Source organism: Eschrichtius robustus, chromosome 1 (genome assembly GCF_028021215.1).
Source record: "Eschrichtius robustus isolate mEscRob2 chromosome 1, mEscRob2.pri, whole genome shotgun sequence".
Lineage (NCBI taxonomy): Eukaryota > Metazoa > Chordata > Mammalia > Artiodactyla > Eschrichtiidae > Eschrichtius > Eschrichtius robustus.
In genome coordinates this window covers 182,280,396-182,302,624 of record NC_090824.1, presented here as the reverse complement: position 1 = coordinate 182,302,624, position 22,229 = coordinate 182,280,396, and the positions used below count along the sequence as shown (strand labels likewise).

The window sequence follows — 22,229 nt, the reverse complement described above, 5'->3', positions numbered from 1 at the left end:
TTTATTTATTTTTGCTGCGTCGGGTCTTAGTTGCGGCACGCAGGACCTTTGTTGAGCTGTACTGGATCTATCGTTGTGGCGCGTGGGCTTCTCTCTAGTTGCGGCATGTGGGTTTTCTCTCTCTAGTTGTGGTGTGTGGGCTTAGTTGCCCCCAATGACATGTGGGATCTTATTTCCCTGACTAGGGATCGAACCCGTGTCCCCTGCATTGGAAGGCGGATGCTTTACCACTGGACTACCAGGGAAGTCCCTCCAATATATTGATTGAAAAGAATTCACATATAAGTGGACCCATACTGTTTCAAACCTGTGTTGTTCAAGGGTCAACTGTACTTCTCTCTCCTAGCTAGCCTGCCTTTTCCCAGTTTCTTAATTGACTTGGTTGAGGAGGACCAGCTTTACAATATAAACTTCATATTCTTCTCCTACTTTCTTTCAAACCTTACTTGCTGTTGCTACTTAAATCATAGTTAACCTCTGCAGATCTTCTACTTTCCCAAAGAGCTAAAACCTTTCTTCATCCAGAACTCAAGAAACAGATTACACTTTTCTGTGTTCTTTCTCTTCCTGCTTCCGTTAGAGGTGTACTACCCTTTATTCCACGTTCTTTTCTTTTTGTTTTGACCGTGCTAATTGCAGTGGGGTCTTTATTTTGCCTTTCTTGCAAAAACCATAGCTAATAAGTGGTAGAACTCAGGTTAACGCCCAGATCAACCTCCAGTGCCACGCTGTTTATATCGCACACTGCTATGCTACGACCACTAGACCGTGTTGCCACCTCAGGAACTGGGGACAAGGGAAGTGGGGAATGAAGAGAGAGGACTCCTGGATAGGGTGGCTGAGCCAATGGTGATGTCACTCCCCAATCGAGATAAAAGTACAGCAAGAGGTGAGATGCAGAGCAAGGGAGTTGAGGTTAGTTTTAAACATATTAGACTTGAGGATCTCTGAAGAAACCGTTAAGAGATGTCGAATAGGCAGATACATACAGGCTAGAGCTCAGGAGAGAGAGGTCCAGGCTGGAGGTGAGATTTGAGACACATCAAGGCGGGATGAAGCAGCCTAGGGGGAGAGTGTGGAGGTGTTTGTGACTAGAAGCCTGGGAATACCAGTACTTAAAGAGTGGGCCAAAGGAGACCAAGGCGAAGGACTGGATAACTTGGAAGGGGAAACATGAACGTGGTGTCCTGAAGAGTTCAAGGAGGGCGAAATTTGGGGAGTAGGAAATGCTGTAGGCATGTTAAGGAGGATAGGGACTAAAGATCATTCTTGAAGATTTGGCAAGCAGGCGATCATTCAGTGATGACTTCTTAGAGAGTAGTTGGAATGAAATAATTCTCTGATAAGCCTGAGTCAGGATCAGGTTTATCTGATGGTCATTATTCTGTTGTGAGGCTAGTCATTTGCTCTCTTGATGTCTTGTGACGGGGTGGCAGGAAGCTGAGACTGTCTTCGATGCTGGCAGCCTCTGGGAAGAGGAAATGGGTGGCTGTTCCCAGACTTCACCAAATACCTTTTTCTCCTTTTTGAGTTCTAAATCATAATGTATTACTTACTCAGAAATTAAACCAAAGAATATGGTATTTCCAGGAGAAATCGGGAGTTACTTCTCTCCTTATATGGTGCCGTGCTCATCATTATTATTCAGATAATATTATCATTATTCCTTGTTTAAACATCTGTCTCCCTCATTAGAAACCAAGCTGCTGGAGATCAGGGACATCTTGTTATCTGTGTCTTGGTGCCAAGCACAAGGGCTGGGGTATCTTGGGTGCCAATCACTGTTTAATAAATCAGTAGCCCCTGCCCTCATGGTTACACAGTTGTTATGGAAGATAAGATGTCCTCACGTAAAATGCCAGTGTAATATAACACAGAATAAGGTTTAATCTGAAGGAATGTCACCATCCTTGTTTCTTGTTCATGTTGTAGGTTGCCTGGTTCAAGTGCCTTACCTCTCCTCAATGTCCCTATGGTCGGGTGGGGGCAGGTGGTAACAGTAACCATTGTCCTGGTGCCCGTAGTAAGTTGCAGCACACCTGACTGCTGACTCAGTTTCCAAATTGGGTGGGATGGTGTGGCATCATTTTAGAGGGACCACTTAGGAGGGAACCCCGGAAATAGCATGTTTGTTGCCAAGCACCTCTGTTGCTGGCATAGACGCCTGGAAGGAACTTAGGGATGCGGGTGTTGGTCCTTTCAAATCTAAAACAAATTGAGGGCTACTGCTCTCCTTTTGTCTTTTTCTTTGCCAACTTTACTTCATTCAGCATGTCAAATGTGTATTTTAAAGAGATATTAGTAAAAAAAAAAGGGGTTTAATTGCTAGAGTGTCTAAAACAGCGTTTTTAATGGATTAAAGGCTATCAGAGGAGATTTTAAAGGAACGGTTACTATTTTGTTTGCAGTTAAAATTCTTTGACAAAACCCAGTTTTGAAGTTAAGGTAAATGAAAAATAGTTGACAAATTTGTTTCAGTGGAATGAAATTTGAGAAAATGATAGATTCATTCAGTTTATTAAGTGATTATTATTTTAAAATAGAGCTGATACTTATGAGCGATTTGTAGTGTGTGTGAGATGATTTAGGCAGCACTGCAGTCTCTTCAGTGGAAAATGATAAGTAGCACATGATTTAATTTTTTTTGAATTTTTTCCTAAGAAGATAAGGAAATTGAATAGAAGTAAGTTTGAAAAAAATACGGAGTTGTTTTCACCTTTCTGTGCTGTTTTTTGTTTTATGGAAATTAGCATATTCTGGGGTATTCTGGTGTAGTTTTGAGAGATTTTAATTTTTTTAAAATAAAATCTTACGATCTGCCAACTCGACATTATAATTTTACTGCAGGGTAAAGAAGAAAACGAAGGAGCAAAGCATTGATTACAAATGTCTTAATAATGAGCAAATGTGGCAGGAAAAAATATATTAAAACAAATCTAAGGTAGGTGGATATATTATTTTTCTATTCTTTTGAAAGTTCTACTTAGAGAGCTTAAAGTTAAAATGATGGATAAATTAATGGTGTATATCTATGTACCATACATATTTGTGTGTATGTGTGTATGTATATATACACATTATAATAAAAAATATAATAATGTGTACCCAAATTGCTCAGCTATTCAATTAGGGAGTTTCTCTTCCACCATGTGCTGTGTGAGGCAATGCAGAGGATAGGTGGACATTCACGGGCAGCTCATTCTAAGCGCTGGCCTTTCCAGTCAGAAAGGAGATGGTACTTAAGGATGTGGACAGAGTTTTCGTTTTCCTGCTTACACTTGTACCTGAAGTTGTAAAACAGAGGGAAGTCTCTACCAGCGTTTTACAGAAATCCAAATATTATTTTTCAGGTTTTCTTTTAGTTATTATCAGAGACATTCTGGTTCATCAATTGGGTCTAGCGTCAAAAAGAAAATGAATTTTCTTTGACAGTTTTGGTAAAACTATTTAAAAATAGATAATAGAAACAACTTTAATAATTTTTCCTTTTGCTGCTGGATCCTATTTTTAAAAGAGGTGAAAATTTTTACAAGGGTAGATATAGTTGCTCTGCAGTGTAATTTGTCTTTGCAAATTGGATACAACTAAGTAAGATTTTAGAAGTTAGTAGTTCATTGTACACTTTAATTATAATGAGGAAACTGCCTTTATCTTATTTTTCATTTAGATATTTTTGGTCTGTATTCCTTTTCTTTGTTCCTATCTTTTAAAAACACTTTCCTGGGTACTTATGATAGCATTTCTTTAAAATGTTTTTCCTTTTTCTTCTGGTTTTTTCTTCTATTTAAATATCTTGTGTGTTCTTGAAACATAGGTATGCTGAAATAACTTTGGTCATTAATTACCTCAATATTTCTATAATTGTAAATATCATTTTTACAGATATATTCCTTTGTATTCATTTCTTGAATGTATATTATGCAAATCATATACAGACAGTACTATACTGTTTGTTGTAGTTCAGTATTTTGGGGAGTTTTTGCAGTATGACATAGATGTTCTACTAAAGGCCTGGAAAATAACAGAGTAAGCAAACAAATACAATTCAACCCCCCACCCCTAAAAGTAGTTCACCCTGGAAGTCTTTGAAAATTGTGCTACTGAATGGATCCTATTCTTTTAAAACATTAGTTAATTAACATTTATTAAACTGAATCCCAATATATTCAGAAAATATTGGGATAACATTTACTTTTCTGTTGAGGAAAATGGTTTGCCAATAATATAAAAAAGATTTCAGAAGAAATATTTAGCTTTCATAAGAAAAGAATGTTGCTACTTCCATTAACCGTTTATAAGTTTAAATATGCCCATTTTAGCAAATCCTTATCTGTTCTTTAGAATTGTAGAACTGAATATTTGCCAGTATTTTGCTTACTGTTAGCTTATGGTGCTTAACGGACTTTTTAATTTGTTTTAGTTTTTTTTATTGTTTTATCTCATATGTTTTTATTTTTAAATATTCTGTAATTTATATTTCCTAATTGGTCTTTTTCTGTCTAATTTGGATTTGTTAAGGTTAAAATATTACATAATTAATTAATTTATAGGTTATTAATACTAGTATAACTATGATTAAAATTTGTTACAAAAAATTTGTTACAAAAAGTGAGATTTGGGGGAAAATATTGTATGTACATCTCTTTAATTTTCACTATAAAGTATGTAAGTGAACAATGCAAGATTAAAATGGATCTTTCTCTTACACTTTTTAAATAAATTCCATCGGGACTACTGAGGCTGACTTACAGATGTTAGTGTTGATGTACATCATTTCCAGCTGAGGTCTGGGTCCTGTATTTCCTGCTGAGTTAGTGTTTGAAAATACCCAGTACAGTGCCTGACCCATGTTGAGCACTTAAATGTTAATTGAATATTCGGCCCTGAGTCCTGGCCTGGGTTGGTTTTTAGTGGGTTTAGGAGGTGGTACTGGAGAACAGTTGGATATAGATCAGCAGAATGAACTTAGTTGAAAATGACAGGGTGTGTAAATTGGTAGTGCTGACCTTACTCTTCTGTAGATGATTTTTAACTTCAAATAAATTGATTTAGTATCAAACTTTTACTGAATGACATGTACTGGGCACTGTACGAGGCAGTCCAGGAGAATAAAATGGGATAAGATTAGAGTCTCTACATCCTAGTGGGAAAGACAAAGCATATCTGAATGAAGATTGTGACAACAGTTGCAGCATACTCAAAAGCACAGCATTTTTTAAGATGTGTCTAAACGGGACTACTGCTCAGGGCACTGGCTGTGGAAGGACCCCTGAGGTCACAGTCACAAGACCTCTTGTTCACCCTCTATCATGCAGTCTGTTGTGTGCTCTGTAGAAAGTCACTTAATCTCTCTGAACCTTATTTTTATCATTTTAGTAACACCTAACAGTTGCATAGTCTTCCAGAATAGTTGATTAATTGGCTTATTTAATGATTATGGTAGATTCTGTACTAGGCACTGGGAATACATTGAAATCTAAGATGTGGTCTCTGTTGCACACACTGTGCTAGTACTTTGTGGACAGATATGGTATATGCTAGACAAGTGCTGAAATGGAGGGGATTGCACAAGATGCTTCGGGAACTCCGAACAGAGTAATTGTGCCCAAGGCTATTAGAATAGGCTTTGAAAGATGGTATCCTTGAGCCATGCTTTGAAGAACGGTAGAAATGTGCCTGTTGGACAGAGAAGGAGTGAAGGGCATCCCAGGAACAGGGAAGAGCAGATATAAAAGATTAGAACTGGGGGAATAAGATGTGTATTTGACCAAAAAATGGCTCATAAGGAGGCTGGAATGCAGAGTGTGGGAAGGAATGGGGTGACTGGAGATGAGGCTATAAAGATAAAATGAGGTCACATTGTGAAAGAAATTGAATGGCAGTTTGGTTTGGTAATTGAGAATATGAACTTTGGAAAAAGACCTTAGTTCGAAACCTGGCTTTGCCACTCAGTACCTTTGTGGTAAAATCAGATTCTTCACCTCTTTATGTCTCCTTTTCCTCACCTCTAAAAGAAGAACTAGCTATATTGCCCTTATATAGTTGTTAAGAATGAAAATTAGTAGGCATTTACCACATGGTAAACACTTGACAAACGGTAGTTGTAGTTATGATTATTGTGAGAAGTTTGAGTTTTATCCTGTAGTCAATAGTAAGCTCCTGAAGAGTTTTAAGCAGAAATATGTTTCAAAAAGATAACTGTTGGCAGGACAGGGTGGCAGAGAAGAGGACTGAATTGTTCTTTAGAAGGTAGAATCATCCCACCTGGTGATGATGCTGTAGGGAATGAAAGGGAGAGGGTTTCAGGGATGACACTCAGGTTTCCACTGGAGCAGATGGATGGAAGGTGGGGCCCCATTTCCTGAGGTAAGAAACTCAGAGAAGGAACATGTTTGTGGAGGAAGAAAAGGAGTTAGTTTTGGACCCATTGAGTTTGAGGTACCTGCAGGACATCTATTTGGAGATGTTAAATAGGCACTTGGATATATGATTCTGGAATTCAAGAGAGACCTCTGGGCCAGAGATCTAGATTTGAGAGTCATAAGCTTAAAGCTGGTGCTTGAATCTAGAGAAATGGATGATATTACACAGGGGGAGAGATTTGAGAGTGAGGCCAGAAGGCTAACCAGAGTCCTGAAGAATGCAGTGTTGAAGGTTAACACCGAGTAGGAGAAGGAATTGGCAAAGGAGCTTGTGGAGAAATTGTCAGAGAATCAGATGAGAGCAGAAAATCAGTATCGTGACCTCAAGATAGAGTCCAAGAAGGGAGATGTCAGCAGTTTTGAGTGCTGCTGAGGGATCAAACAAGATAGGACTTAAAATTAATATTGAAAAAAAAAAAATTAATATTGGATTCAGTGACTGAGATAGATTACCCTTACTAGAGAAGTCTTAGTGAGGCAGAAGCCAGTTTGGGGTTGTCTGGGAGTAGGTGGGAGGTGAAGAAATGGAGATAGTGTTGGCAGTTCTTTAAAGTAGCTTAGCAGTGAGAGGAAGAAGAGAGGTTTGAGAGAGCAGCTAGAGAATGACTTCTGGTTCAGTGGTTTTGTGTGTGTGTGTGTGTGTGGTTGGGGAGACTTGAACAAGCTTAAATCTTGGCAGGAGGAAGCCATTGGGGAGGGCAGAGGGTAATTGTTAGTGTAATGCCCCCATAGCCTAATGAAGAGGGATCCCAAGGACAGACAGGAATTTAAGTCTGGGGAGTTGGAAGCAAGGGAAAATGCAGGTGTAGATGTAAGTGGATTTGTTGATTTGGTGGCAGGAAGTTGAGGGGGTTCTCATCTGAAACAGGAGGCAAGGTCTCACATGGAATGTGATAGTAGGTGAGCTCAGGGATTTGAGAAGAGGGAGACTTGAAACAGTAACAGAGAATGGGAGAGTAAGCTTCCAGGGAAGCAGTAAGATTGCTGCTTATTTGAGGTTGAAAACTGGATTCAGTAGCCTTAATAATATTCTGTTTTGTAATTTTGTTCAGTATTATTCATTGGTGCAGGCATAGAGGAGACAGAATTGGTTTTATCTGAGATTGGTATTTACTAAGCAGATAAAACAGAAGGAAAAGGGACAAGGGAATTTATGGTATTGGGAAACAACAGTTAAAATGAGAAAATATGGATTCTAAGCTGAGTAGGACGGGATGTGAAGAAAGGAGGAGGCTGACTGAAAGGGAGAAAGTAGTGGTCTGGAGATCAGTGTGGTGGAAATACAGGTGTGATGGGAGTAATTGAGGGTGGGTGTGAGCTGGGAGGATAGGATATTGGTAGAGTGGGATGTCAGAATTAATTATTTCAGAGGTGGAGCAGTATTGGACACTGACAAGGTCCAGTGTACGGCCAGCCCCCCAAGTAGAAGGCTGTAGGGGAGGGAAGAAAGTCATTAAACTGAGGCATCAGGGTGAGGGATAGGTCCTTTGTTTTGAGGGTGGAACATAACACAGAATGGTGGAGAGGAAAGCTTTTTTAAGTCAGGTGCCAAAGTCTTCAGTGTCAATCCTTGAAAGTAGAAGCTGATGATTATCACATGGATGAGTAGTATAGGATGGTACACCCAATTACCTTGAGGCTCCGTGAACAAGAGTCTTTATGAAGGAGCAGAGGAAGCACAGCTGGGAAATAGTGGGGATCAGTGAGGATGCCAAGTCAACATTGGGATCTTGATTCAGTGTGGGAAGACAAACAGCTCCCTCTTGAGCGGGGGTGTGGGGGGCTTTGGGAGTTCCAGACAGCACATTGCAAAGGCTTTGGAGGAGAACAGGAGCGAGCAACTGTATTATGGGGGGAGAGGAAGCACTGGTTATGAGAGTGAAAATGAAATGTGGGAGGAGCTTGTATCTTTGACAGTGGCTGGGGAAACCAGAATGTGAGATGTTAATGGATATGATTCTGGCATAGGTGAAGGGGCATTGCAGTTTCGTCATGGCTTACAGGGGACCTTACTGTGATGTGTGAGTGGACGGTAGCAGTTTTGAGGAGCAGCAGTGCAGCTGCTTGGTCCAGTGCTGGGATAGGAGGTTAGTGGATGATGCCAAGTGTGGCAGGGAGGATGAACGGGGGGAGGGGGGGAGGGTGGTGCTGCTAACCTTCCATTTCTGCCTTTCTTCACTAGGAGGCTCAGGGCCTCATGGCATCCTGATCTGGCTGGTATTTAGCTATATGGGTTTTTTGGTAGTTGGTGTGGTACTGACTCACAGACGCATGATTCTAACTTTGGAGCTTGAATGGATAGTGATACTCTTGACTGAAAGAAGGAATATAAGGGAAGGGATAGGTGTCTGTGAAGACTCCAGGTTAAGATGCTCACTAGGAGGGGGAAGCACAAATACAGATTTGGGAGTCAAATGCATACAGGATTGAGGAAGCCATAGCATGTAGACTGAAAAAAGTAAAAGGGCAAAGGATTGAACTCTGGGGAATACCCAGGAAAAAAAGAGAACAGTGAAGGTGAGTGCATGAAATAGTGTGTATGAAACACTTTCATGTGTAAAACATTTTGAAATGTTTAATAACTTATGAAGTTTTTCATTGTATCTCAAAAAACAACTCCTGAATAGCTTAGGTTTACCTTTTTAAGCATTAGTGCTTTTTTTGGTGGGAGTCTTCCTAGATTCTATTATGTATACTCCTCTTTCCTTAAATTATACAAAGTATAATTATTTTCTTTCTTAATGACTCAGGATAGTTATTGTAAATATCAGTTATTGAATTTTAACTCATAAATTCTTCAATTTCCTGAATATAAAGAACTAGGAGACTTTACCCTGTATGGGCCCAAATTGCTACACACTTGGAATTCCTTTTTTTAAAAATAATTTTTAAAAATTTTATTAAAGTATAGTTGATGTACAATATTATGTAAGTTACAGGTGTACAAATATAGTGATTCACAATCTTTAAAGGTTCTACTCCATTTTTACTTATTATAAAATATTGGCTATATTTCTTGTGTTGTACAGTATATCATTGTAGCTTATTTTATACCTAATAGTTTGTACCTCTTAATCCCCTACCCCTATCCTGTCCCTCCCCCTTCCCTCTTCCCACTGGTAACCACTAGTTTGTTCAATATATCTGTGAGTCTGTTTCTTTTTTGTTATATTCACTAGTTTGTTGTATTTTTTAGATTCCACATATAAGTGATATCATGGAGTATTTGTCTTTCTCTGTCTGACTGATTTCACTTAACATAATACCCTCCAAGTCCATCCATGTTATTGCAAATGGCAAAATTCCATTTTTTATGGCTGAGTAGTATTCCCCTGTGTATATAGACCACATCTTGTTTATCCACTCATCTGTTGATGGACACTTAGGTAGCTTCCATATCTTGGCAGTTGTAAACAGTGCTGCTGTGAACATTGGGGTGCATGTGTCTTTTCGAATTAGTGCGGGGGGTTGGATATACACCCAGAAGAGGGATTGCTGGGTCGTGTGGCAGCTCTCTTTTGAGTGTTCTGAGGACCCTACATGCTGTTCTCAAGATGGCTGCACCAACTTACATTCCCACCCACAGTCACACTTGGAATTCTTGACCTGTTTATCATATTCTGTATATTTTCTCCTCCCGTTACCCTATTTCCAGCTGTCACTTCTTATATCCAGTATGTTTAGAAACCAGATAAATGAGAATTGTATTTAAAATTAAATTGAATGGATTTAGAGTACCAACTAGGTACTCCTCATTTTAGAAGTTTCAGTTTACGAACTTTGGGCCATTTGTTTTGCCCGTTAACAGGTAACTCTTGGTTATTGTCTCGTTCTTGACTGAATTCTAAGATATCAAATAGTTGAAACGTTGTACAGTATAGATGCTGAAGGACCTAGAGTAGAGGAGCATCTGAGTGACGTGGACATTTCTTCTCTCCAGAGTATTAAAAGCAGTTCTTAATCTGGTTCCCCACAGCCTTTCTGGCCATATTTCCACCTGTCTGCTCTGCCTCTTCCCCCCTAGATGTAGATAGGCTCCCCGAGGGCTCCCCCACGCCTCACCAGAGTCCCTGCTACAGTCGGCTACTCTGTTTTCCAGACATGCTCCGTATTTTCCTTCCTCTCATGGTCCTCCTGTCCTTTTCTACCTGGTGAAATGCTTCTCATCCTTCAGTATACAACTCATATGGCCCCCTCCTCAGGCCGACTTCAACATTCCTTCCTGTGTTTTCCAAAGCATTTCATACATAACATCCTTCACACAATTTAAGAAGTGTTCATTACTGGTCTAACTGATAGAATTTACCAATAAGCTAAGTTTTTCTCAAATTTTAATATATGTCAGAATCTCTTGGATATAAAAAATTAGACCCCTCAGAAAGTTTGAATCAGTAGATTTGGGGTCGAGTCTGGGAATCTGCCTTTTTTTTGTCTTTACAAGTATATTTGTTAATTCTGATACAGGTTGTGCGAGGACAATACTTTGAGAAACCAAGGCCCAAGTGGTGAATGATTTCCTTCAGGGCAAGGATTGTGACTTAACTTTTGTATTCTCAGGGCCTGTCATGTATTGTAGATGGTGCTAAAGGAATGTTTCTGAAGTGGGGAAGGCCTTTCAGCGTGTAATGTTTGAGTGGAGACTCAAGTTCTTGGCAGAGCCTAAAGAGAGCTTTTAATAATGGTGTAAGAAATAGCATAAGACAACATTTCTCAAGTTCTTCCAAAAACACTTCTGCTAGGACTTGCTTTGTGGGAAGAGGGTCTAGGGGAGTCAGATACTTTTGGAAAATGCTGCCTATTGGATCTGCACCCTCCACCCTTCTCAAGTCACACTGAAATATTCAAGCTTCTGAGAAAGTTCTGCAGCAAAGAAACCCTTTTAATCCCGGATATGTCAAACTCTAACTAAGTGTTTCCCCCTTACCCACTTTTCGCAGATAATACTTTTCATATCCTGCAGAATTAAATGTTCTAGGTATTCTCTTTGGGAACTGCTCACAGCAAAAGTAGAACCCCAGGAATTGGCAGTTTTTGCAGGGAGATGGCCTCTACTTACCTAGAATTGGAGAGTCCATGCTGGGAAATAATAAGAAAAGAGATAAAGGAATTGGGGAATGTTGAGGGAAAGACAGTTTTTCATAGTAGACTCTAGATTTTTATTTTTATAATTGCTCTAAATTGTCGTGTTCAGTTGTAAGTATTAAAATGTCTGAATAGGGAGAAGTAATTCTAGGTGTAGTATAGACTGTAGTAGACAGCTTTGAGAACAGAAGACTTGGATTCAGGTAATGTTTGTTGAAATGCAAAAGAAGGTATTAAGTAGATGAAGGATCTGTAGGATCTGGTTACTAATTAAATCTGGGAAAAAAGATCTGGACATTTCAATTCAAAGTTCTAAGTTACCTGCATACTTTTTGGATATATATTTAGACTACTAAGGTGAAAAAAACACACTATATTATTGACAACTGAAAAGATGTACAATAGCAGGGAGTAGTTCCTATAAGTTTTTAAAATTTGATTTTGCTTATTTTGTTTGTATTTTATATTTTCTAGTAGTAGGGTAACATTATAATATGGTTTACCATCTATCTAGAAAGAGTCTGTATAGAAATCATTAACTTAAATTGAAATTATAGGCAAAAATATTATTGCATAAGTTTTTCCTGGAAAAATTAGATTCTCCTCTTTAAGTAAAGGGAGAGCTGCAAGACAAGTGGTCAACTCTGAGTGATTCAGTTTGGCAGGCTTATTTATTAGAAACTACTTAGTGCTGACAAAGCAGACACATCTTTATATCGTAACACATTTAATTTAGACAATGTGGAAGTTCTTTCATATTACATCAAAATGTAAAGCAGGTTTATTAGGCCGTGAGAGTCACAGAATATTTAAGCTTCATGTAAAATATAAAACCTAACTTTATCACTAATTTATGCTAGAGGGCTTAAAATAATTATCAAGGAGGCTTTATTATAAGATTAAAAAATTTTTTAAATAAACTAATTCCATGGAACATTTTGTAGTGCTCCCTTGGTAATGTTCATACCCAGTGAGCAGAGAAGGTGCCTTTAAGTTTGGAGAGTTAGGACTCTGCCACTGAGTCTATTTCTTGAAAATATAAAGTAGTACAATTGGATGATAGAAATGAAAATCAGTCAGAAAGCCAAGTGAAAACAGGTATTTCAGATAGGGCCTTAATACTTCTTCCTTTTTATTGTCTTTCCAGACAAATGACCATGGAAACAATTGACTCTCAGCAGGATGGAAGTATACCAGATTCTGTGGCAGAGAGCAAATCTGCTCACATGCAGACGCAGACTGGTCAAAATTCAATCCCCACTTTAGCTCAGGTAAACTTAATGCAGGCAACAGGCAGGCACCAATGAAAATTAGCCTGTATGGGAATGAGAATTGTGTGCAGATTCTGTTTTCTTGCAGTTGGTCTTAAGTTTCCCCTATTCCCCGGTTATCAGCCATTCTTACTGATTTGACTTCGAAGAGAAGATACGTGTTTGAATTACTTTTGCATTGTAACAGACACTATGTAAAGGAAAAACAAAACCCCCTCCATAGTATATAATCCTCAATTTATTATTCGAGAAGGTCAGTAATTCCACATTGAAATATTCAGTAGTTTTATATTCTTAGCTATAAAGATGGCAGAAATCTTGCCATTTGTCCAGTGTATATTTGGTTTAATCTTTACTTTCTTTTTAGTTAGGTCTTAAACTTTGAATTAGTTTCATTTAGAGACCACCGATATGAGTTAGTGTTTGTTTTTCAGCTCTTAACTTTATTTCTAGGTATCTATAAAAATATGTAGTAAAACAATCCCATTTATTTAGTTCATCAAATACTTACTGAATCCTTCCTGTATCTAGGCACTATTCTAGATGTGTGGGGTATGTATTTCCTGGCCTTGACATCTCACGGTTTAGTGGGGTAGAGGTGTTTGAGGGGTAATTCTTGCTGTGTAAGAAGTATTGTGGGGTGAGAGGGGGATGCAAGAGGGAGGGCATATGGAGTATATGTATACATATAGCTGATTCACTTTGTTGTACAGCAGAAACTAACACAACATTGTAAAGCAAGTATAGTCCAATAAAGATGTTAAAAAAAAAAAAAATGAAGTACTGTGAGATGCTACATAGGAATGATTGAGGCGTGCAGAGGGGGAGCAGCCAGTTGACCAGGAGTGCTTTGTAGAGGATTTTACTTTTGAGCTGGACACAAAGCGTGAGTAGAGGTTGACGGGTGGAGGAGAGGGAAGCGTATTCTAGGCCAGGGAAGAATGTACAGAGGCACAAAGGCAGAGGATGGGGGTGGGAGCTGCAGGCGTTGAGGCCAAGTGGAGCCGCGTGTCTGGCCTGGGAAGTTGAGCTGGTCAGGGTAAGCAGAGGGTGGTAAACATTTGGGAGCGTGGACCATCCTGTGTTTTAAATGTTCCTGAGACATTTTCCAGTGTTCACTGTGTTTAAGACACCAGCGACTGTGTGCGGGTTGGATGGGGACGTCAGCGAGCTGGGAGTGGGTCAGGGGGTGGGGGTGGACACCATTTGAGTGGCATCATGGTGATGTGGGGTGCGAGCAGTGGAGACTCCTGCAGTATCCTGAAGGGAGAATAGAAAGGACCAGATGGCTGCCTGGAGAGCCCTCGGGAGCGCCAGGCATCTCCTGGGTTGTCTCCAGCCAGACTGGCTCCTGTGAGGCCTCTATTTTCCCAAGAGACCCACGCACCCAGCCTGCTTTTCTTTCCTCTTTCAAGTTCCCGACACCCACTTGCTCCCTGGGGTTTTCTCCTCACAAGTGCTTTGTGGAGCTACATCTCCATGGCAACACCCTTCTTTGTTACCCCGGAAAACAGGCATTCAGACCTTTGCTATTTTTTAAGAAAGCAGCCTTTTTCTTATTAAAAAAATGCATGTTCATTGTACAGAATTGACAAAATGTTTATTATTTTGAAGAAGAAAATTAAAGCTGACTATAGTCTTAACATCCAGAAATTTAATTGTTGTTAGCATTTTGGTGTTTATCCTTTAGTCTTTTTGTCTGTGAAAACAGAAGAGAATGCACATATATCTTTTGGTGAATTTGGGGTGTTCTAGAGTTTTTATAACTATGATTCTTGGTCTCTAATTCTGCCCTTTTGCTGAAGTGGTAGTTGAAAGCAAATCTTCCTTCTGCCGCCACTTCTCTCCCTTTAGGTACTGGTTTCCTGTCCTCCACACATGCAGTTTCCTCCGGCCTTCTGGGCCTGCACAGTCAAAACAACAGATCTCCATTGTCTAACAGTGATAGTTGGCAGTTCTGAGGATCTTCAGCCTGGGTGACACCCAGCCCTGTGAGCCTCAGTCAGAAGTTGCTAAAGAGGTCAAGTAATATAAAGTCCAAAAAATAACCTTGGATTTATGAGGTTTTGGAATTGAATAGGAGTCCAGTGAACAGAAACCTAGCTTTAGTAGGTTAGAGAATAAATAAGAGGGAGAGGAAATCAGAAGTATAGATTCTTCAAGAAGTTTTTCTGTGAAATAATAGACAAAGATGGGTCTGTGAAACAAAGGAGTGAGAACTGGGGTGTGAGAAAGCTGGGAGTGTTAAATAAAATAGAAGGGGGAGATAGAGACTTGTGAGAAGGCTGAATCACAGAACTAGAAAAAGGCTGTGGTTTACATTTACAATGTTTATTACTTCCTTAAAAATCTCAAATATATCAAATGTTGATAGTCATTAAATCTGGATAGCAAGTTCATAGACCTGCTATGTTATTCTGTTTTCTCTATATTTAAAATAGTTGATCAAAAAATAAATTATGGTTTTTGTCTTTCACATACTAGGAATGTTAAGAGATTAAGAAGAAATCTGTATGCTGAGTCATTGATTCTTTTGGTTAACTAAGAGTTCTCCTGCATGGATATGAGGCCATAAATCCTCTATGGATCATGATATTTTGCAGAATTAGGACACAGTTCTTAGCAGTCAAAATTTTCTAAACGTAATTATTAATTTAGATTCTTGTGATGCGTGAAGCTGTTTATTTATGACTATTCATTATTATTATGCAATATTGTATAATAGAAGGATTAGGAAATCAAACTGAAATTTTATTAAGCCTATAATGTATGTTAAAAGTGACTGACTCTCCTGAATTATTCCCAATGTCATTGTATGTACTTGCCACTTACTTCATTTAAACTAGAGGATTGTGAATTCCCAGATGTTTTAGACTTAAGTTCAGGTTTGTATAAAGAGGAATTTATAAAAGTTACTTTCCTTTTTACATGGTCTAATTATCATTAAGTAGTGTCAGAACAAAGGGTGTAACCAGAAGGTTCAGGGTGTAACCCGAAGGTTCAGCGGGTTTGATCCTTTGCCTCTGGTCATTTGATAGTGGTAGTTTTGAGTATCCTGGCCTTTCCAGAGCTTCTGCTAATCAAGTTAACACTGAAAATTGTCCCAGTTACGAAGATCTGAAAACTTGAGTTTGCTCTTGGCCCTCACATCTCTGCTCTGCTGACTGATTGAGGGAGGCTGGAGTTCTCAGTTTTCAGTTTTTCTGTTTTATAACTTCCCAGATATCAGTGGAGCCTTTCCCTTCTAATTGTATCCAATAGTGAATAGAAGTCACGTGGTGACAGTGTCAAAGGGCTAGAGGCTGGAGTGGCAGATCATCGAGGCTGAGTACTGTGACTTGGATTTCTTCTTGCCTGAGTTAGTTTTTAAGTAGATTTTTTTTTTTTTAAATTGAAGCTGGAATCTTGTCTGGTAAGTGTATGTGTTGATACATATATAAGACTAGATTCTACCCCCCTCCCCTGGAAAAACTCTTGGTGGTAAATGGAAGAGTCTATTTTATATAATCAAGCCAGGAGGAAACCCTTTCCCAAAACCAAAATGGTGAAAAGCAAAATTACTGTATATACAGGTAGTTTTTAAAGTCATACTTACAGCCGTTGGAAATAATATAATCCTTAAATGGGTAATGGGAAGTTATCATTTCTTTTGTGATGAAAGATTTCAAACATATACAAGAGTAGAATAATACTCCCGCATATATATGTAGAAACTTAAAAATTATTAAGATTTGGTAGCACTTGCTTCATTTATCTTCTTTTTTTTCTTTTTGTCGAAGAATTTTAAGCAGCTCTACAGATCTCAGACATCACGTCATGTCATTCCTACTTTCTTCTGGGTATGCAGCTCTTAAGAGGTTATGGACATTTTCCTATATAACCAAATGTCATGATCATACCTAATAAAATTGAGCATAATTCCTTGGTATAATATGCACTCCATACTCACATTTCCCCATTCATCTCACAAATGTGTAATCTACTCTGAAGGCAACAGTGGTAGCACCTTGAACTTTTCTTGTTCCACATCTCTTGGGAATTGATAGTGCTGCCATGAAACTCAGGGTGAGTGTGGTAATCCAGATGGAGCCTCAGGAGAGGATGTGCCATCTGGAGCTTCATGCCTTATAGCTGCTGGTGCAGCCTGTGGCCTGAGTATGACACCTCAAGTCGGAAAGCTAAATAACCCTACTTTGTAAATGGCCAATTCTCAAAGTTTCAGCAAAGATAGGAAGGAAAGGTGAAGGGAGCAGAATCACAGGGGTCATAGAGCTGGAAGGAGACTCGAGATCATCAGGGTCAGCGTAGTGCCTCGAGAGAGTTAGTTCTAATATAAAATTGAACCTTTCCGAGAACCTCTGTATTTTTGGAAACAAGGAGACTCTGGAACAGAGGAAGCCACTAGGGAATGTTGTTCAGAGATTATACTCTGCTAACCTCCTTTCTTATCCTCTCTGCTGTAAATGCAAACAGTACGTAAAGAAGCATCTTAGAAGAAAGCAGGCCTGGCATGCAGTGAGGGATTGGAGTAGGAATGATTTAACAAGGGATAGGTTTCAGTGTATGACTTGTGTGTTTTCTGTTTCAAACTGGTGGAAAATTGGAATGGCATTTCTCATTGTTTTGGCCAGCTGTGCCAAAAATCCATCTTCTTGGTCCTAAGTAGGACCAGGAAGAATATGGGTGGCTATCAGAAAACAAAACAAAACAAGCAACATACAAGCAACATTTGCTATTGATAATTGGTTAGCAACATCATATTTGTATATTAAAGTTGGTCTGTATCATGTTAGGTTGATTTGGTATATTTACTGTCGGCTGAGTACATCTAGTTCAAGCTCAGTGTTTTGTCTTGGTTCTTTTTTGGCTGCATTGCACCTTCATTGCTGCGGGCAGGCTTTCTCTAGTTGTGGTGCGCGGGGGCTACTCTTCGTTGCGGTGCTCTGGCTTCTCACTGCGGTGGCTTCTGTTGTGGAGCGCGGGCTCTAGGCGCGTGGGCTTCAGTAGTTGCGGCACGCGGCCTCAGTGGCTGCGGCTTGTGGGCTGTAGAGCACAGGCCTAGCAGTTGTGGCACACGGGCTTAGTTGCTCCACGGCATGTGGGATCTCCCCGGACCAGGGATTGAACCCGTGTCCCCCGCATTGGCAGGCAGATTCTTAACCACTGCGCCACCAGGGAAGTCTAAGCTCAGTGTTTAATTGAATCTTGTTTTTTAAACCTCAATATGCTGATTCCCTGACTTGAGGGGCTCTTACTGAAAGAGAAAATGTTCCTCTTAAGATTTTGAAATAAAAATTTTCATTTTATTGTTGACTTTCTGTTGCTCCTTAATTTTATGTATTCCTTCCCCTGGTTATTTTTAATTGCCCTAATTTAAATTTTTTGAACATAATATTTGTATTCACTTAGAATTAGCTCTAAAAATTAACAAAAGTTAGGAGGAAAAAAATAGAACAGTGAATTTTTTTCAGTAAATGCTAAATTTTTGTTGTTGCTTAGTCAGCTAATTCAAGAAAATGTACTGCTTTGAAATGTAACTCATTCTTGAAGGTAATTCAAGGTTGAAGGGATATAAGTAAAAATAATTTGTGAACTGTTAATATTAGTCACCATTTTATTCATTTTGAATAAGAATTTGTTATATAATCTGTACTCATATTTTGATAACTTTGTGTATAATAGCTAATAAATTTCTTTAAAGGTTGGCTTTTGGCTTTAGAATATACTCTGTGCTTTCATCCCAGTGTGTTAAATGATACTTTTCTTTGAATGAAAATCAGTGTTTCAAAGGTAATTTCAGTAGGTATAAAGCAGTCAAAGTCAAATTTCAGAAAAAGGTTTTGTTTTTATACACCTTATAATCAGAAAAAAAATGCATACAAATCTGTTTTAGTGTTTGAGAGACTGTTAGAGATTTTCTGTCATTTGTAATGATTTTCTATGAGATTTGGGTACTTTTTGTTTGATGTTCAAGTCTTCCTTCTTAGTTTTAGTAACAGGTAGTTTGTCACTAGTGGTAATGGAAAAATAACTGAGAATAAACAGTTATTCTCTTTATCCTTTTCTCTGACTTTTTTCTAGTTAAAGAGTAGGTTGGGGGGAGAAAATACAAGGGGACTGTTGTTTAAGGGGTATAGTTTTAGATTTGCAGGATGAAAATGTTCTGGAGATCTGTTTCACAACAGTGTGAATATACTTACTACTGAACGGTACACTTAAAAATGGTTAAGATGGTAAATTTTATATTATGTATTTTTTACCGCAATAAAAAAAACAAAACCAAAAATAATAGACTAGACATTGAAATTTTAAAAATGGAGCATTAATTTTTATAATTCCTTCTTTGAATAAGATTCAGAGATTATTTACTTTGCCTTATTTCAATTTTTTGCTACTACAACCTTTGTAAACCCCAAACTATTAAAGGAATTACATTTGGAAAACACAGAGGCTTTGGGAAATTTTCACTTCATTGATAGTGATGACAACATCTTAATAGTGATCTTCAGAAATGTGAGTTTTCTGAGCCTTATCAGAGATATAACATGTCATTCTCCAAAAAGGCATGGAAGAGAAAAGCCTGGTTATGGGGTTGAAAATACTAAGTAGAGACAATATTAGATGACAATGGTGCAAGCAGAAATAGTTCAGGAAAGACATTTGCCTTTCAGTAGGTATGTTTATACAGCAATAGACCTCTTTTTAAATACCTTTTAAAAAATAATGGGTATTTATTTGATATCAGATATGTTAATATACCATGATAGGTACTGCCAGTGTAAGTTGGTCTCCCAGGTCCTCAGAACTTTCTAGTTTTACCTTTTGTAAGGGCTTGTTTACTGCTTTGTACTTGGTATAAGGAAAAAGAGCCGTAACTTATACCTGTACAGACAGTTTGAATTAAGTGTAGTAGTAGTTTGTTTACTTAAAAGTAATGGAGTGAAGTAGATTAAGACTAAAGACACAAAATTATTTTCTTAATTTTTATACATAGTTTTAAGTAAATACTTATTAGACTGAATTCTTTGATTCTTTACCTAAAATAATTGAAATGCTAATTTCATCAGTTGACCATTAAATGAGATGACTTATGTGAAGCCCAAATACCGTGCTTGACACAAAGTCCACATGCAATAAATGTTTTGCTTTATTCATTATAGTAACCTCAGATGGTTAGAATAGTAGTGGCCAGGCTTTGAGATGAAGTGGCTTATGCTAGTTTAAAAATATATCGTATCAGGACTTCCCTGGTGGCGCAGCGGTTAAGAATCCGCCTGCCAATGCAGGGGACACGGGTTTGAGCCCTGGTCCGGGAAGATCCCACATGCCGTGGAGCAACTAAGCCCGTACGCCACAGCTACTGAGCCTGTGCTCTAGAGCCCGCGTGCCACAACAACTGAAGCCCTTGCGCCTAGAGCCCGTGCCCCACGATAAGAAAACACCGCAATGAGTCGCCCGCGCACCACAACAAAGAGTAGCCCCCCGCTCACCACAACTAGAGAAAGCCCGCGCACAGCAGCGAAGACCCAACTCAGCCAAAAGTAAATAAATTTATAAAAATATATTGTATCAAAAATTCGTTCTAAAGTAATATAAATCTATTTATGGTTAAATAAGCCTCCAGTGGGTATAGAGAAGAAAAGCTGATATGTAGTTGTTTTATAAGCAAAGTTCTGATATAATGTCATGAATGTATTTAAATTGGTATATTTTATTTATACCAAATTTTATTTATACTAAATTTTTGTACTTTGAATTTATTTTAGAAATTTTAAAACGTTGCAAGCATTCCTTCACAATATTTTGGCTCTGAAAGTCTAAAACTTATTACTAGATTTTCGATTTCATGGTAAGACCAAGTTTCATTATACTGTTTTTTTTTTTTTTTTAAAGAAATTCACGTTCTTTTATTTATTTATTTATGACTGTGTTGAGTCTTCGTTTCTGTGCGAGGGCTCTCTCTAGTTGCGGCAAGTGGGGACCACTCTTCATCGCGGTGCGCGGGCCTCTCACCATCGCGGCCTCTCTTGTTGCGGAGCACAGGCTCCAGACGCGCAGGCTCAGTAATTGTGGCTCACGGGCCCGGTTGCTCCGTGGCATGTGGGATCCTCCCAGACCAGGGCTCGAACCCGTGTCCCCTGCATTGGCAGGCAGATTCTCAACCACTGCGCCACCAGGGAAGCCCCATTATACTGTTTTTTTAGGAGCTAAATTCTTAGACTTTTCTATTTATAAACTCTGACCTTTGGACTAAAACTGAAAAAACTTAAGGATGCAGTTTGGTCTGGCCATGTTTTGTCACTGATTCAGATTTTGACTTCTACTTTTATGCAAATCCTTGATTCTTCTTTCCCCACCTTAATTTTGAGGAATACTTTAAAAAATATTTTAATCTTTCCAAATCAAAGGATTAATATCAATACATGTAAATTAAGCTCTACATTCTTGACCAAATTATTTAAATGAAGTGTAACAATAATAAAAATAACAAGAGTGAGCGTTTATTGAATATTCAGTATGTGCCAGACGCTGTTCCATGCTTTACATATATAGTTCAGCTCTCACAACAGCTCTGTAGAAAGGTACTGTTTTTTTTCATTCTCTTTTGCAGTTGAGGAAACTAAGGTACAGAGAGGGTGAATAACTTGTCATAGGTCACACAGTTAATAAAAGGCAGAACCCAGGCACCTGGCTTTAGATTTCATTAAGCATTTCTATTACTTGTAATACATAGGTACTCAGTGTTGAACCAGACCATTTCAGAGAGCATTACCTGGGAAAATGCATAGTTTGCAAAGAGTAATCATAAATATATGCTACATCTAGCTACTGTATATATAATACTATATATATATATGCACGGTAGTATGCAGTAACTATTGTATATATACATATATACTGTATACTGTTACTCCTTCATTATTTAGCGGCAGATAAGATAGTATCATGTTTAGATCCCAACTCAGCTTCTGACCTTGGATATATGAAGAGCATAGAAAAGTTAAATTTTATCCATTTTGATGTATTAATAACTGGTCCATATAAATCCTGGCACCAAAAGCTAGTCTATGTCTTGAGCAGTAATTCTGGGGCCAAGAGTATGGGAACACCCAGAGCTTTAGAATTATGTCTCATAAACTGATGGGGAAGTCAGTCTCATTGCCTTTGGTAAAATCAATTTATTGAATATCTTCCTGGCAATAAGACAGTTAATTATCATATCCACCAAATGTGGGGCAATAGTTATTGCTATTTTTTGTGTGTGGAAAAAAAATACATAAAATCTGTGGTCTTAAGTTCAGGTGTACAGTTCAGTAGTGTTAGGTATATTCACATTGTTGTGAAACAGATCTCTAGAACTTTTTCATCTTGTAAATCTAAAAGCCTATACCCATTAAATAGCATCTCCCTTTTTACTCCTCCCCTCAGCCCCTGGTAACCACCATTCTACTTT

The 22,229-nt window shown here is 38.5% G+C and overlaps 1 protein-coding gene across 7 annotated transcripts in view; it reads left to right on the top strand.

Moving 5' to 3' along the window:
* Nucleotides 1-22,229, top strand: part of CREM (cAMP responsive element modulator) — a 66,800-nt gene that overhangs the window by 5,121 nt on the left and 39,450 nt on the right. For all 7 annotated transcript variants that reach the window (XM_068560716.1, XM_068560651.1, XM_068560677.1 and 4 more), the window contains exons 2-3: nt 2,848-2,941; nt 12,652-12,775. In XM_068560716.1, the coding sequence (XP_068416817.1) occupies nt 2,898-2,941; nt 12,652-12,775 (168 nt within the window). In that variant the 5' untranslated portion in view covers nt 2,848-2,897. The remainder of the gene's footprint in view (nt 1-2,847; nt 2,942-12,651; nt 12,776-22,229) is intronic.